This window comes from Vollenhovia emeryi, unplaced genomic scaffold (genome assembly GCF_000949405.1).
Source record: "Vollenhovia emeryi isolate VEMERY1.0 unplaced genomic scaffold, V.emery_V1.0 DF939155.1, whole genome shotgun sequence".
NCBI classification, from domain to species: domain Eukaryota; kingdom Metazoa; phylum Arthropoda; class Insecta; order Hymenoptera; family Formicidae; genus Vollenhovia; species Vollenhovia emeryi.
The window spans coordinates 1,738,686-1,755,707 of NW_011967211.1; the positions used below are offsets into that span (position 1 = coordinate 1,738,686).

At 44.1% G+C, this 17,022-nt stretch overlaps 2 protein-coding genes across 2 annotated transcripts in view; one reads left to right on the top strand and one right to left on the bottom strand.

The window, feature by feature from the left end:
- LOC105565162 (ras-related protein M-Ras-like) overlaps positions 1 to 17,022 on the bottom strand; it is a 41,470-nt gene that overhangs the window by 12,707 nt on the left and 11,741 nt on the right. The window lies entirely within an intron of this gene.
- Positions 3,086 to 13,799, top strand: LOC105565160 (flocculation protein FLO11-like). The gene is made up of 4 exons (XM_012018137.1): positions 3,086 to 3,228; positions 7,879 to 8,019; positions 8,406 to 8,989; positions 9,361 to 13,799. The coding sequence occupies exons 2-4, from the start codon at positions 7,902 to 7,904 to the stop codon at positions 11,260 to 11,262; spliced, it is 2,604 nt and encodes an 867-aa protein (XP_011873527.1). The 5' UTR covers positions 3,086 to 3,228; positions 7,879 to 7,901; the 3' UTR covers positions 11,263 to 13,799.

A 17,022-nucleotide genomic window follows, 5' to 3' on the forward strand; every position in this document is an offset into this window, starting at 1 on the left:
GGATTTATTTCCTTACTCCTACTCCTTACTCCAGCTTACTCCAGCTTACTCCATGTATTGTAGACCAGCCTTAAGAGTAGAATTTTCGTATACGTTTCTCGTTCGAGTGAATTCACGATTCGAGCCCCCGAACAAAAGACTTAGATATTAATGTCTAAAGTAATGTTATGAACCAAAATGATAGTTTTTTGAAACGACCTACACTGGCCAGTACATTTTGTATTACTGGCGATAGGAAATCTATTTCTGCAATGAGTATAACGTTCTGAATTTATTGCGCTTATCGACATGTGACTTCTGATAAAATAGTGACACGAATGATAAAAGAATGCATACAGATTCGGTTACGTGAAACTATATCTGTATAGTACATTTTCTGCATATCGACTGATCTCTTTCGCAAGGTCGTACCCAGCCAGCAAAATGTTAGCAGATTGGCAGCAGATTATCAGAAGCCCACACCAAAACCATCTGTGTCCGCATTTGGCTTTTGCTTTGGCAACAGCTGAGTCTGTAAAACGCTCTCAATAGATTGTCGGCAGAAATCGAACAGGTCCAGTTATGTGAGCAGATTTTGTTGTATTTCTCCTGGCAACATGTCGGATATGTCAGTTCCTGCGTGCAATCTACAGTCTTTCTGCCTTCAAAATTTGTAGTGGGCATTTGACGAAATCTGTTCTGGCAGATTTGGCTCTCTGTTCCAGAATGAGCCTTCAGGTGCAAAAACCGAAAATTGCGTAAAATCGAGATACGGCCTTGCGAAAGAGATCAGTCGATATCATAAGTAGATTAGCTATTTCTTCGTCTAACTTGTGTATTCGCGAGCGCCGCAGATAATGTGAAAAAAAGGTTTCGTTTCGATGCTGAAGAAAAAGATGTGCGCAATTTCTCCTTTTTCACGTTGTACAATTCAACGTGACTGCAGCTTTAAAATACCGACAAATATATCGTTAACGCGGTAAAATATACCGCTACAGACATATCGAGTGGCAGAACTCGAATAATGGTCGGCTACGGGCATCCGTCCTACATATGTTTGCACGCAACGCGGCCGAGTTTCTGCTAATTATCGTATATCGCTGATGCATGTTAATACGTAATTGATCGCTCCGCGTTGCTGCGATCTTTATTATATCGCTCATTTTTCTTCATACATGTTAATGGCGCAACTACGTGGATCGCGTCACGTTAAACCTTTGGCATTTTCCTTCAGTTTGGTTTTAAACGTGTTAATTACGCGCGTGTAAACCGAAAACGAAATTATCACATTTATACCAAGATTCACCACGACGCGTTAAATTACCAATACAAAATTAATAATAATAAAATTGTTAGCAATATTTTGATGATCGCGTGAAGATCGCAAGATACTGGCATTCAGTAATGAATTTTTAGTAATTAGTTTTTCGGAATACTTGGTCAATTTATAAAATGTCCTCTGTCGCGCACGTCCTGTGCAGCCATCAAGTTATCTACATATCTAATCGTTATTATGTTCTCTCTTTCTTTGCAAGTCGTAAAGATTGAACAACCCTTTAACTAACGCATAAAACACATGCGAAAGAAAAGTAAATTTGTTGATTATACGAGCTGCGTATTATTAAAGAGCAAGTATTTCAAATCAGACGTAAATATTGTAACATCTTTATTCAGTAAGTGCCACGTACTGTACAACCTATTAACTCAAACAACACGCATGTATAGTATAAACGACCTAAAGACGTCTTCAAAAAAGAAATTTTCTCATTGGACCATCGGCTACGTCCGACATCCGACAGCGACAAACGTATTGTATAACGGGCCTTGCAGGCTCAACAGGCCTTAGACATGTGCGCTGTATGGGAAAGTATTTCTCAAAATATTCGTGTGCGCGTGTCGATTTTTTGGTATACATTTTGTACCGTGTTCATTACACAATGATTTCGAATTATTTCGCTCGATACGTCGCAATTGAAGAAGCCAAAGAAATGTTCTCGCCGGGAGATGGACTCGATCGAACAATGACGCGTTCGCGAAGCCACGGGAAACATAACGCGCGATCTTTGCGTAGAACAGGAACATGGATACAGAACGGCAGCCTCCGGATAAGGTAGACGAGAAAGAGAGAAAGAGAGAGGGAGAGAAAGACGAAAACTGCACGAACGAGATGAGAAGGAGACGGAGCGAGGAATCGCCGAAAGGAGCGTAGCGAGTCCGTCGACGCCCGTCGACGCTCGGCGTCGCTCGTGCGGTTCCGTCGCAGCGAGGCGGGGTTTAGGCGGGGTCGATACGGGGCGCCTTCTCTTTCCGTGCGGTGTCGTCATTCTCCTAATCGCGTGGATATCGAAATACCGCGGCGACTATCATCCGCGCAATCAGCGCAACCGCCTCTGCACGCGTTTTCGGTCTCGCGCTCTCTTTCTTGAATTTTGGGGCTTCCTCCTTTCTCTCAGCCGATCATCATCAATCATGCCGTACCGTGTAACGAGTTACGGAGTCGTAGCAACGAGTCGGTCGGAGTAGCCACAGCAACATCGCGGCGCGAAAGTCGCGTACGGGGAAAGGGGTGGGGAAATGGCTCGTCCGTCTCTCTCTCTCTGCTGCGCGCGCGCGCGCCCCTCGGTTCGGCTCGTGCCGGTCGATCAACGGTGGGTGGTGTGTAGAGGACGAGGACAGCGTTAAGCGAGTAGCGACGAGGAGCGCGACGGAGACGCGCGTCGATCGGTGACAGTCGACACGACGCGACGACTGGTGCGCGACACGCATGCATACGGTCGTTACGTCACTAGCCATGACGGGCTACGCGGGGACGTGATGTTACGTGGCCGCTATCGCCGCGCGTCGCTTATCTGTCCGGAGTCGCGGGAGACTCGACGACTCGCGCCCGCGCGCCTCGCGTACGGAAAGGAGAGCCGACGCTGGGAGCGACGACTACGAGCGACGACGAGCGCTATCGGACGCCTCGGTGCCGGGGCCGGGGCCGCGGTCGGGGCCGGGGCCGGGGCCGGGGCCGCGGCCGGAGCCGGGACCGGGACCGGGACCGGGGCCGGGGCCGGGGCCGGAGCCGAGGCGCCGTTGCACGCCGACGGACGGAGCAACGTTGCCACCTCCTCGCCGCCACCGCCGCCGCGGCTGTCGCGGCCACCGCCGTCGCACCGTCGTTGCCACGTCCGCCGCTACGTTCCACCGCCGGGAACGGCGACGACGGCGACGACGACGACGACGACGATCGCCTCTACCACGCCGCTGGTAAGCTGCTTTCCACCTTACTCTCTCTCTCTCGCTCTCTCTTTCATCGTGCCGCTCTGTAGGGTGCATGAATCCGAGTGACACGCTCTTTCAATTCGGTATATACAGTGCTATGGTGTGTAGGTACTTGTCGTGTGGCGGTGCTCTGCTCGCTAACGGTAGTAGGGGGCCATGCTAATCCATGTCTGAATAAAAGCCAAAGGTCTCCCACCTGACAGGAGACACACTCGTAACCTCGAATCGTCAGACGTCACTTTTCATCAATCTTTACACGAGCGATAAGCCACCTGGTTGTGCGCGCTAGTCGAGTTGGAGAATGCTACGGGAGATAGCGTATGTACGTCCCATGGTTATCGCGCTTAATTTACCTCTGTCACATCGCAAGGCCGTGACGCGATAAAACCGATAGGAATGGTATTTCGCTCATTTTTCGTCGCTCGATTGTGAGAAACATCCGATTACCGGCGCGCAAAACGTAAATAACCTATTTTTATTTTATGCAATTTCACGGAAAGGTGGAAATTACTGTAGGTGAATAGCCAGTCAATATTGGAAGTATACTTTTTACATTTTTTTTCTGTCCCCGATATTCGCGTTTGCTCGATAAAGTGTCCGCTTTTCCAGAATATCCAATCGCAATTTTATTTTTTAATCGCAGTGCTGTCGCACGTTTCCCCGTAACCAAACGCAAGTTATCTGTAACACATTAACGTCGCAATCCCGCTTTATTTAATCGCAATTTCGCGGCGTATTCTCGCAAACCTGTCCTACCAACTGCGGCATGCGAAAAATTTAAATCGGGGATCGAATGGGAAGCCAAAATTTCTCGACCGGCCGTTCTTTTCCGGAAGAAACGTGATACGTAAACGCGTGTTAGTCGAAAGCAAAAATGGTTTCTTTCGCGATAGGCAACGCCGAATAGAAGCCTCGAGGATCGATCCGAATTTGTCTGACCTCGCGAGTTTGTTTATCCGGCGCGAGCGATGACACGTGACTCGATTTCCGACGAGTCACGGCATGCGAGGAACGTTTTCTGGACTTGGCACCCGTGTCCTCTCTCTCTCTCTGCCTCTCTTTCTCACAGGACGAGGAGCGAGGGAGAGCGGTGAGATGCTCATCCCTTCCCTCGCGCGTCCAGCCTTGGCGGATCATTCACAGAGCGGAGTCGCTTTCGCACGGATTCGTACGCCAACGTTGTACCAACAAGGCACAGGTGGTGGTCGACTTTCGTTTTCGCAAGTTCATTAACCCACCGCGGACCATTACGCTACCACGGCCAGTCTTCACTATTCCATCGCAACTATTTTTCAGGCATTCGACACGAACGATCGTGACTTGCCGAATTGCGTTTCTCCAACTTGGAGAAACTCTCCGAAAGGCGCGCGACGATACTTGTTACGAAAGAACGTAGTTACGTCTTTTTCTTATCTTTACACGCAAGAGTACGACGATGCTGTCTAGTGCCGACAATTTTTCACATTTTTATGTATCGTACAAGTTCTTTAATTATTACAAAAAAATAATTTTATTTGTCACACGTATAAAATATTAATATTTCTCATAGTTATGCGTACTTTAAACCGAGAAAATCCTCATTGTTCTTTTTCTCTCGTTCGATCAATTTTGTCAATATTTGAGGGACTTGAAATCAGTGGCACTTTTACTTGAGCTTAGCAGGTAAAGGAAACGAAAAAGAAAAGCAACGAACCAATCGCTTTCGTTGACGGGCCATTGCCATTGCATTGAAGAGCGTTCCCGAGAACGATGGCTTACGTCGAGGAGAATTCGCGATTGTGATTACTGTCTTGTAGACATCGCTTGCGTTCTTTTATGCGCTACGGGGACCTTTGGCTATTCTCGTCATCGTCGATGCCGAGCAGGTCGCACAAACGGATCGCACCGCGACGAAACTCGCTTGTACACAACGACACGCACTTATACACCTATACGCCGCCGAGTCGTCGGGCTCGACATGTTTACCGGCTCGAAAGTATCACGCTGGTTCTTGGATGCGCGCGCGCGCGACAGACGAAGAGAGAGAGAGAAAGAGAGGAGAGTAGAGAAAAGCATCCCCTTTAAGAGATAGACCTTAAAGTCTCGGCCGTACGTCGGCACGTTTCCCTCGAGATCTCTCACCATCTCTCACGACAGGGACATTTGTCTGCGCACGTCGGCCGCGGTCGGCATCGTGAGCCGATGCACATGAAAATCGCGTGCCGTTGCTCGCGAGCGAGCAAACGGGCGCCGCCGCGCCGCGTCAGCGTTCGCCTGGTGCTGTAGCTGTACAGCCTGCAACGGGAACGTTGCTGCGCGTTGCTATGCGTTGCTACGCGTTGCCACGCGTTGCCACGCGTGTTTGCACGGATGCGCCGGCAGCGGACTGCTACCGCGCTGCTCATTATCGCACGTTTTATCGTCGACGATGCGCACCGCGGCGGCGTCGCGCCGATTCTACGGATCAGAATACAAAGCAACATAATAGCTTACGACAAAGACGCAAGCGTAGATCCCGCGCAAACTTTGGCGTTAATGTAACGTCATACCTAAGTGTAATAGTTGGAGGTATAGTATAACTAGTAATCCACTCTGCCGGCCTCTTTGATCTTTGCGGTCCCGATCACGTGGTATTCCGCCATTATTCTGGACAGCAATCCAGAAGCGTATGTGTGTGTGTACGTACTGTAGTTGCACGTGTGGCAGTGTATCAAAGCTACACTACCGCACATTCAACTTTTCTGTCATTGGCCTGCCCAGAACAATGTTGGATGCGCAAAAAAGACCGTCGCAAAATGAAACAAATATTACGGAGTAGACCTATTAGTTATACTATGATTGGAGGTAAGTACGACATACGCCAAAGCCTACGTTTACGCTTGCGTCTGTCATAAGCTACCCATACAACCGGGGCGAGCACAAGTTGCTTTCATATTGCTAACAATAATGTTAGCATCTATTGTGCTGTTGTTCGCTAGCATTTGATGTCGAAAATGAAACATTGGCATTAAGTGCTTGGTCAGATGTAATAGATATATGTTTATATGTGTTAGAAAATTGAAAAAATGTGTGCTAACTCTTTATTAACAGTATACCCATTCGATGTGCTCTCTCGTTAGCTGTGCACTTAACTATGACAGTATGTTAATATACCAGCTGTGCTTGAATCACTTAAACATTGAATTCATATTCCGAAGAGCTAGGTCAGTTACTAGCATTTTATTTCCATACATTGCTTGAGCATACTAACAATAAGCTATCTGGGTATTACGTTGCTTTGTACTCTGATTCTTACATTGTCATGCGGACTGTTGCTATCTTTGTATCGGAGCCGAGAATCTTCTTCGGAGTTTCGTAAATATATTTTTTTTAATTTTCTCTCAGAAAATCTAACTTCTAATTTATGTGTATTTTCGTTCTATTTGACGTTGAACAAAATAGCCGTCTACTAGTTTATTTGTGGGAAGTAATTGTTGTTTAAGAAATTGAGTAAATATATAATTTCTCCATTGCTCGTCAATATATGTAATTGCGATATTAACCCTCGGACTGTTGTTTCTTTCCCGTCAACATAAATCGGAATTCTGGGTCTTTCGTGTCGGCGCCTCTTATTAAGTAGGTAATGCTAATGTACTGAAAAAATTCTGAAAGAATTCGCACAAATTCATTCGAGTGTTAATTAAATGTCTAAATAATGAATTTGAGTATTTGATGCTTACCTCTTTTTTTGAGAGGCAATCATGTAAGCATGTCTAAAATATTTAGTAATTTAAATAAAGTAATTTTATCGGACATTACAACCTTGTTCAGGCTCTGAGGCCCTTCTATTATTCTTTGATTTTATCATACGAGCCATTGTTATTTAAAATATTTAGTTTTTGAAATTTGACTTGTAAAAAGTCACATTGTGGAAGTGCTTTAGTATAAAGAACGGAAGCAGAAGGGTCCCTCGAAAATCGAGTAGATTTCGAGGTTCGGGACTTTGCGCTATTTTTACTTTTAATTCGAAACTCTCGAAACCTGTACTGAACGCAATCTGCAATAAAAAAACTTTGGTGAAGAAATTTTAATTAAAAATGGCGCCAACGCCATACGCAAACTCCGATCCGTTTTAGTTCAAATATCCGCCAGGACTTGACTAAATATTTCTATCTCTTTCTAGTAATTCGAATTAGTCAACGATTTTCTATCTCACTTGTATAAAGTGAGATAGAACATTTGGCCAACCAAATTACTAATTGTAATTATAAGAAAGAGACAGAAATGATACCATTTGTCTGTCTCGTTCTGGCCATATTTTCTCCCATTTAACAAGATATTCCAGTATAGTATAGAGTTCGCCGTTTTGTTTCTACGAGAAACAAAAACTAATTTCAACAAACTTCTGGTGTTAAAGTATCCCCATCGCTAACTCTTTTCTCACACAGCAGCCGCCTACAAACTTGCATGTTGTGTTTTAGAAATCTTTAGTAGTTGAAATCACTAGGGTAGGAAGGACTCGTAGGTTCTTCCTGAGTTTTGAGGGTTTAAATAAAATCGAGGATAAGATGTTCTTTGACAACAGAAGATTAAAAATAAATTCTCAAACACGCGTGTGTCTCGTAGCTGCATCGGCAGCTGTATTGTTTTCGAGAGATTAACGATCGATTGGCACAGCTGTTTCAGCACAGATTAACAACATGGAGGCAAAGGAAAGGGAAAAGCCGTTGGTCAAAGACTTGAACGAACATATCGTGTGTCCCCTGTGCAGAGGATACCTCATAGACGCTACGACTCTTGTGGAATGTCTGCACTCCTGTTAGTATTTTCTCCAACTTTATTGCCTGTCGTTAACCACCGAACGGTCATATGCTACTGTAAAAAAGTACACTGTTAAGGGCGTAATTCTGCTTGATACTTGCATAAGAAACAAATGTAATCCAGAAAGGATTTTTTTTCGAGATTATTTTCAGAATTTTCAAAATCAATGTGCTTTTCTTAAACGAGATGGTATAGCTTGTAACTGATAGATTAATTCAATTTGCATTATCCTCGCCCTCGAAACGTACACACAAGTGTTTTTAAGGTTCTTTTGAAATCTGGGAAAATGAAAGAGAAAATCAAGTCCCTCTCGAAGCATTATTGTCTTAAATATCGCAATGTCATGGCCGTCGTTTCCTCACGTGCCGAACGCGGGTCGTCAGTTTGCAGAGGTTGCATCGTTCGGCGTCTGAGTAGCGGCGCCCGCGCGTGCCCCGTGTGCAGCGTCGCGGCGTCGCCGCCGCTCTTGCCGGATACGCGGCTCCAACGGCTGGTATATCTCGCGGTGCCCGGTCTATTCCGCTCAGAACTCAAACGTAGACGTCACTTCCGCCTGGTGAATCCGCAATGCCCGCCGTTGTCGCCGCCCGTAGGCGCCCTCGAGCTCGGCCTGGAGGACCTCGTCAGTCTGAGCTTGCGAGAGCTAGAGGACACGGAAGGTGGGATGCCGACGCGATGGGAAGGACGCGACTCGTTGAAGAACGAGGTATCGCCAGAGGACGAGAGTAGTGGCGCGAGCACGAGGTACCTCAAGTGTCCGGCCGCCGTGACGGTGCGTCATCTGGTGAGATTGCTGATGCTCAAGAGAGGATGGGAAGAGGCTAACGCGACCGCCAACGGTGTCAATAATAAAATAGAAATTATGTACCAAAAAGACGAGGCGCGGTATCCCGACAGGAAAAGCATGCGCCCGCTCGATCCCTCTTGGACGCTTCTGGACCTCGCTTGCATCTTTCGATGGAAGAAGGTGAGTTTAACGCTCCGATCGATCCTTTTTATAATAATCGTACAAAACGAGTCTACGCGAACTCGCATTATAGATGAAAGAAACCCGTCACTATGATTGTTCGGTATTGGAATTTTCTCAATTTTATATATAATATTAGTATCAGCATTCTATCTTTTAAAGAAACGCTGTGGCGTACCATCGATTTATGCTTGAAAATGCCTGACCGTAGCCCGGACGGGGAGCAATCTCGGGGAAATTGTTTGCGTAAATAAAATAAGTAAGCTCGCGAAGTAACGCTAGCTGTAAGTTGCTGTGACAAAGCCTGGCCCGGCGAGTGGCCCGGCGGTGCGCACGTTACGAAAAGCGGCGCGATGGCCCGTCTGTTGCAGGAGGCGCCAATGAGACTGTTCTACCGGGTGTTGCGCAAGGAAGAGACACCTTCGATCTCGAAAGTTTCCTCGTACAGGGACGACGCGACCAAGGATGTCCCGCCATCGATCGAAAATATCCAGCGACCGCCGACCCCACCGCCGAGTCCCAAGCCTGGTCGCGAGCAGGAAGCTCGCGGCCCGGAGCCACCTCGCGCCGCCCTCGAAACGACGAGCATCGATGTCCGCGACAAAGAGACGAAAACGAAAAAGCCCCGTTGCGAGGTGACGCCCGTTATGCGCACTCCGGACCCCCCGTCGGTTACCGAACTGCCGACGAATCATCGTCGCCGGTCGCCGGAGAGTACGAGAAGCAAGGATATGGCAAGGTTGGAGCATCGAAAGCGGCGCAAACGGCGAAACAAGCGGGTGATCGCGGAGATCACTACGACGCCGCGTGAGGATCTCCTGAAACTCAAGGTCCGTCTGACGCCGTGCCCCCCGAGGATTACCTCCGCGATTACCGCGGCGACAGGCAGCGGCGGGGGTGGTGGCAGTGGAAGCCTCGACGCGACCGCCAACAGTCCGACGAAAGAGAAACTGTTGCAGATGCGGGCGGTTAGACGCGACAAGATCAAAACGATCGGCGTTCAACAGCGATCGACGGCGAGTCCGCTAGTCCGGGAGGAGACCAAGTCCAAGGAGTCCGCGAGAGAGGCGGAAGAAACGATCGAGGATATCATCGACAGCATCCCCGACGAGGTCGTGCGTATCGCGCAGAACATCAGCAATCAAACGGAGGAGACCAAGTCCGAGGAGTGTGCCGCGGCGGAAAAAGCGACTAGCGAGGAGACGGCGGAGAAGAGCGACGAACCGGAGAGGCCGAAGAAAGATGAGGAGATTCTGCGCCGACTGGGCCTGGTAGCTGTTAACGAGGCCGGCGGTGACAGAATGGCGAAGCAACGCGCACAGAGCGGCACTGAGAGGACGGACAGTCTGGACCGCGAGAAGCTGGAGAAACAGTTGCGCGAAAGCAAGGCGAATCGCGTGCGAAGCTTGCTGGCGGAGAAGCAGATGCGCGACGCGCTCAAGACTATTATGTCGACGAAGGAGGATTTGACGTCCGTCGTTAAGACATCCGTTTTCACTTCCGTTTCCGCCGCACCCGTGCCTGCCGCACCTATCACGCCGAAAAAGAAGGAACCACCGCCGTTAACGCCTCTGCGCGTCGCAAAACCGTCCGGTTTTACCGCAACCAGCGTGGTGGTGCCCAGCGCCACTTCTAAGTACGAGACGCCGTTGGATCTTAGCAGCGGCAGCGGCGGCGGCGGCGGCACCACCGTCAACGACAACATCCTCGACCTGTCAGCTACGTTACCCGGTAGCGGTCAGTCCACTCTTCCATCTTCCTCGTCCCCCTCGTCCTCTTCCTCCTCTTCCTCCTCTTCGTCATCCTCCGCCTATTCCCCTTCTTCCTCTTCTTCCTCATCTTCCTCCTCGCCGTCGTCGTGCTCGATGTCGTCCTTACCATCGTTGCCATCGTCGAGGCTGCCAGCGCGATCCACGATCGGTGCCGCCGGTAGTTTCCGCAAATCCAAGGAGTCGGAGCAACAGCGCGGCAAGGGACAGGAATCGAATCTGAGGACCCTCTCGGATGCCGCGGTGTCACGCCTGAGCGGCTGCCTGGTCGAAAAGAATCCGGCAGCAGAGTCGCTGGCACTGGCCTCCGCGAACGTAAACGCCAGTAAGGTCGCTCTGCGCATACCGCAGCCGCGTCATCGCATCTCCGGTTTCGGCATGAAAATCAAGCCCAATCTCGGCGTCCGCCACATCCCGAACCCTCAAGCTGTCGTGGTCTCGCAATATCGTAATCAAAAGCTACTTCAACGCAGTTACTTCAACGTCGTCCAGAAGCCGCCATAAGCGCGTGCCTCTTACCTTTCATCCCCCTACCTCTGCCTTTCCCGTTTACTAGTTTCCTGTTAATTGTTTCGGTCGTTAAACTTTAATATCGAGAGACGCGATTTCTATACGAATAAAATATATGTATTTTAATATTCCAATTCAACTGAAAATTTTCTAAGCGCGAGAGAGAGTTGAAAGATTTTACCGCTACGTATATCGATCGAACATAATTCAGAGTTATTTTACTCGAGGTAAAAACGATCGTTACCGGTGCATCCGGACGACGTTTCTTTTTTTATTGTGTAAGATCGCACAAATTGCATTACTTTCGATCGATCACCATCGTCGGCGCGTCTCATTTTTTCAGGGGGTGAGAAAGGAAAGGGATTTCTCTGGTCGGACTATTGTTATCTAGATATATCAAAACTACGTATGCCTCTGTAATACTATACGCCTGACCCGTGTCGCGGTCTATACTCTACGATTACTGGCCGATCGATTTGACAAACGGACTCTCGTGGAAAATCCGTGGCGTCTGATGGAACCGTATCTAATATTCAATGGGGACGACATATGTAATATGTAGGTCGAGATGCGCTGGTTGGTGAATGGACGGGAATGATAGTAGCGCCAAACAGATACAGTCATCCGTTGTCCCTCCGTTAGGACTGTGCGAGGACTTGGAGAAAATGAGCTACGGGTTCGAGTACTCAAAGATTTCTGTAGTTTAATATTTATTATAATAATAACCGAGTAGATCTGAGTCAGCAACAAGCTGAATATATCTATATTTTTTATTCCTTGTTACATATTTATTTCAAATCTTATATCATGTTTTCGACTTATCAAACCCTTGTTAGGTATCGCAGAAGAAGAATACATCTTAATCGATCAGAAAAGTTCCTCGTCATATTTTACGTAGTATTATAGTATTATTATGTTTGCCACTGTTGAATTATTTTAGTTACTTTAATACGTGTTTAATTGTGCGTATGTATGTAGGTAGAATGCTCTTGGAAAAAGTTTGTTTGTTTGGGGGAAATATTTAAAAACAATAACGTAGGTGTGTAATCTGTTTAAATGTTCCCAAAGATGTAAATATAATAAACAATCTCACGCAATTGAAGCGGAACCCGATCACGTATAACGTCTGTGTTACATCGACTTTCTTCTCAGGAAATCTATTCGAGACTCGAACTCGTACAAGTCATTTTTCTCGAGTATACGCACGGGCCTACGAATGGGCGTTGGATGCGATTTTTTCCCTCTCTCTCAGAACTTGCGATTAGCAAAATATATGTATATGTAATAATTTGTAGAGATGCCAAAGAACGTCCGAGAACGTGTGCAATGTATTAGTGCAATTTAGTTATCATTTATAACATAAATATATAATCGACTTATCGCTCGGCGAATTAGCGGCGCCGAGACATAAAAGGTAGGTAGAGAGTATTCGTACGGACACGTACGAATTACGTGTGCGTGATTTGTGATTCCCTGAAGGGACTCCGTAGCATGTATAGACGTCCGGGAGACGAGATGTTTTTATAACAGCACATTTTTGTGAAATTTTAGAAAAAAATTTGTTGCGAAATCAGAGCGTAGAGATATCGTTGCGAATTGCGACCGCGCATTCTATTGTGCGACGATGACCAAAGAAGCAGCGCGTTTTCTAACTGACAAGCGTATAGGCCTTAAAGTGCCGGAATGGATGGCGGAAAAATTGCAAGTTCCACGCCATTTGGTACAATAAAACTTCTTTTAGCAAGTCTCATTTGATTCTTCCGAATTCGAGGGACGATAATACAATTTTGTAATTCCTGTATTAAGATGATTCAAATTGTTTGTATTTGATATGTAGAAACAAAGTTGGTATTCTCAAGTTTTCTTTCGCCATCGAATTAGAAACGACGAGAGTAACATAAGCATTTAGCATTTCTAATTTCATATAAAAGACTAAACAATAAAACGTTTCTTATCATCAGAGTTATCCAAATCTATACTTGCGACAAGCCCTTAATTTTCACATAAAGTCTTGAAGAAACTGAAAATACGAGCTTTGCTTCTATATTTCTCATATATGTATAACGGAGTACGGTACGTAAGGGAGGAATAGATGCCGGTATCTTGAGTAGATGGTTATATGTATATTGTACAAGGAAATCACTGGATCATAAATTACAGAATGGTATCGAATAAAAGATTCTCATAAATTCGAGGGAAAAATGACCAAACGCAAAATATCGAATCAGATGGTAGATGGCGTACACTTTTCAACTTTAATCTTGGCAATGAGAGATCGATTCAACAACCATTAAAAATATTCTGCTTGTACGCGTAACAGCTATATGCCAAAGTGCAAACTGCAGCGAACGATAAAATGCGGCATTATTCGTAGGTAAAAGCCTGTTTTTACACTTCTACACGCGCTTACGATATAAGATAGCAGTTGATGTAAATGACGTAACAAGGTGCATTGAAAAACACATAGCAAGTTGATAAACGCAAGATCAACTATAATTGCGATTTGAAAAATAAAAATACGTACTCGATAATTGTTCAAAGTGGTCTTAAATTTCCTTGAACGGTTTTGCTCTTCCTTGTCGTTTTATATCGTAATTTTCAAGGCTCTTCCACACAAAGGTAATGCTTGAAAGACGGTTTTTACTGGTCACAATAACATAATCAATATACATATATAAAAAAGTTGATCGAGACAAAATCGGCATTTGTCAGAAAGAATTTTTCAAACCAACTAGATTTATTATCGAATATATCTTAACTACAATTATACACCGCGTATCTAATATTGTAATATTTCTCGTATTCGTCAACGTGCCAAAACATAAAGTGCAAATTTAACTTATTTTGCATTTTTTACCAACATGTACTTTCGTGTCTGCTGTCTAATTTTATTTAACTTGATTACTACGAATTGATAAACAGATAAGTAATTTGAATATTTTTCAGCATAAAAAATAATAAATTTGATCGTTGCAAGCTCTGAAACGTTAGTATCCGCAAAACTTGGTTTGGCTTCGACGTAATTCATCGCAAAGTCAATTAATAACGGGTACCAATAGTAAACAAATAAACATATACGTATAATTTTCATAAAAGAAATCTAAGTTCAGATTTACGGATTGTCGCGTGGAACCTGTCCATTGATCCAGTGAAATCGTAACGGTTTACTTCATTTGTGAGGGAGACTCGAGACGTTTATAGAAAACCGGCTCCTGTACTCGAATGAAATTAATGCATGAAGCGACTTTCGATTAATAGTGTAGTTTCCTAATAGTATAGTTTGTAATACACACAGAACAGAACTGTGTTACATGAACATGAATACGACCAAGTATATTCAGTATTGAAATAGGGCTTAGCGAATATTAATATAATTATAATGGAGAATAAGATAATAAGCAACACAGATTTGAATGCCAAATAATATAAATTTGCATAGTCATGTATTCCTACGAATCTCGGAGTGAAAAGTTAACTATATTTTCCCCAATTTATCCAACTTTTTATCGTTACAAATACTTGATATTTTTATTATATGTTTTTATTTACCTTTAACTCTTTATCACATCAGTGATAATAATGATAAAAAGTAATCAATATTAATGCAAACTAAATTTACTTCCAAGTCATTCAATACGGAACATTGAACTGTATGTAAATCATTGTTAGTGATGAATACAGTAACATTAACATTAAATAAGTATCGCAATAATAACGTAGATAAATATTCTGATATGAAAAATATTAATGGCGATTAATGCAGGCGCAAAACACACAATCGTTACCAACAAAAATTATACTTCTCAGAAAGAAGTAAAAGAAGGAAAATCGATAGAAAAATTCTGGAAGAACACTAATGAGCAAACTAACACAATAAGAAAACGTAAGATGAAAAGAAACAGGACAGAGGGATTTGAAACGCAAAAGAAGTAAAAAAGAGAGGGAGTCAAGGCTATCGCGTTAATTAGCTCGATCTGATTCCCCGTAATGAGATTACGTCAATTAATCGTTGCGCACATTTGTCGTCGAACCAACACAATAGGGCGCTTTCGATAATGCGAAAAGGAAGAAAGAATCAAATAAAACCTGTCACTTTTACAAACGGAAGAAAACCATTCCCTTATTTTCAACATCGCAATGCACTTTTACAAACGGAAGAAAACCGTTCCCTTATTTTCAACATCGCAATGCAATATGGTCTCATTCAATGATTACGAACTGGCAATGCCAATATTCGTACGATAAGAATTTAAGAATCTTTATGATTCATCGTGTCAGTCTCGACATACGATTACGTCATACCTTCTTTTCGTACTAACAATAAGAGTGTGAAGAATCGGTTCGGTGAGTCTTATCGAGGACGAAGATCTACACCATTAACATAACGACTAGAGCAATGTGTACGGGGACGCATGGTTGGGAAAGTGTTGACGCTCGAGAAATGGCTTCGTTTAACGAGAACCAAAAATCTCAGAGACCCCCCCGCGATGTCATTTATTCTTATCAGTATCAATCGTAATATCGCAGCATCGAATAGCAAGCGTGTTATATTATACAGTATTCTATTCGAACGGATTCGTCCGCTCGAATCGCCTAGTATTATCTATAATATAAACGACGGTAATAATTATTCTATGCCAAATCGCAGCGAGAAACAGTGTTTTCGTTTATGTTTGCCGTATAATTGGTTTATATTATACCGGGTGTCAGATTCGTTACTGGCTAAATAAAAAATTATGGTAGATTGGGTGAAACTGATGCGACCACCAAAGATCAACGTTGCTAGGCGCGGGATTGTTTATTACATTCGGTGTAACGGCTAGGTACGTATAATAAATGGCTACGTTCAGCAGAAAAAGTTGCTTTGCAACTGTTGTAAAATTCGTGAATCTGACGCTTGAATTGGGCGGTAGACCAAGACGGCGATTTTTTATAATTAATAACTCATTAATTATTACGAAAATTGCAAACTGGTACGCGACTCTTTTTCTCAGTTTCACCCAATCTACCATAATTTTTTATTTGGTCAGTAACGAATCCGACACCCTGTATATCTACCGTCACATCAATTGTGACGGTAGGTATATTTCAAAAATATTACATATATACATATTATTATTGTATCGCAAATTTATTACATGGACAATTGTTCATTTTCTTAGTACTTATGTGAAACTAAGACTTTTTCACGTTAAGTGATTGTTATTTAATTATCTTATTAATAATAAATTTATTTAATACCTATTAAGCAGAGAAGGCTTTTTGTCAGGAACCGTTTATAAGTAAAGAAGCAAAACTTTATAAGAAATAATTTAATATCGTAGGTTTAATTTTATTCATATTGAAGAATTTATATTATTTATATTATCAATTCGATATCCATAAACCGTTAATTACCACCGTTTAATAAGATAAAAATCAATCGCTATTCTTCCTTATACACATAAGTAGCGAAAGGGCTCATAACCGATAATGAAGAAAATAATCGGTAGTGAAAAGTATTCACTCTTACATTAATTAACCTAAATATAAGGTGGAGATACTAAATCCGATTTCACTAGTAATGTGCGCAACGTATACGTGTGCATGTGCACACTGACAAATATCGTGGTATATAGTGCGCAAATGAAATTGTACACTTATATACTTGAAATGGCCAAGCATTCCAAAAAAACACAAATTTTCAAGAACGGTACTAACAGCTCCTAAAATCAAAATTGGTGGCAAAAAGTGATCGACGCACGGGGATCGGTT

What these genes read in the sequence shown, in the direction of transcription:
- LOC105565160 (XM_012018137.1), top strand. Translation starts at nt 7,902, where the DNA reads ATGGAGGCAAAGGAAAGGGAAAAGCCGTTGGTCAAAGACTTGAACGAA. An exon ending in TGTGGAATGTCTGCACTCCT is followed by an intron (nt 8,020 to 8,405) that starts GTTAGTATTTTC and finishes GCGGGTCGTCAG; the next exon opens with TTTGCAGAGGTTGCATCGTT. An exon ending in GCATCTTTCGATGGAAGAAG is followed by an intron (nt 8,990 to 9,360) that starts GTGAGTTTAACG and finishes CGTCTGTTGCAG; the next exon opens with GAGGCGCCAATGAGACTGTT.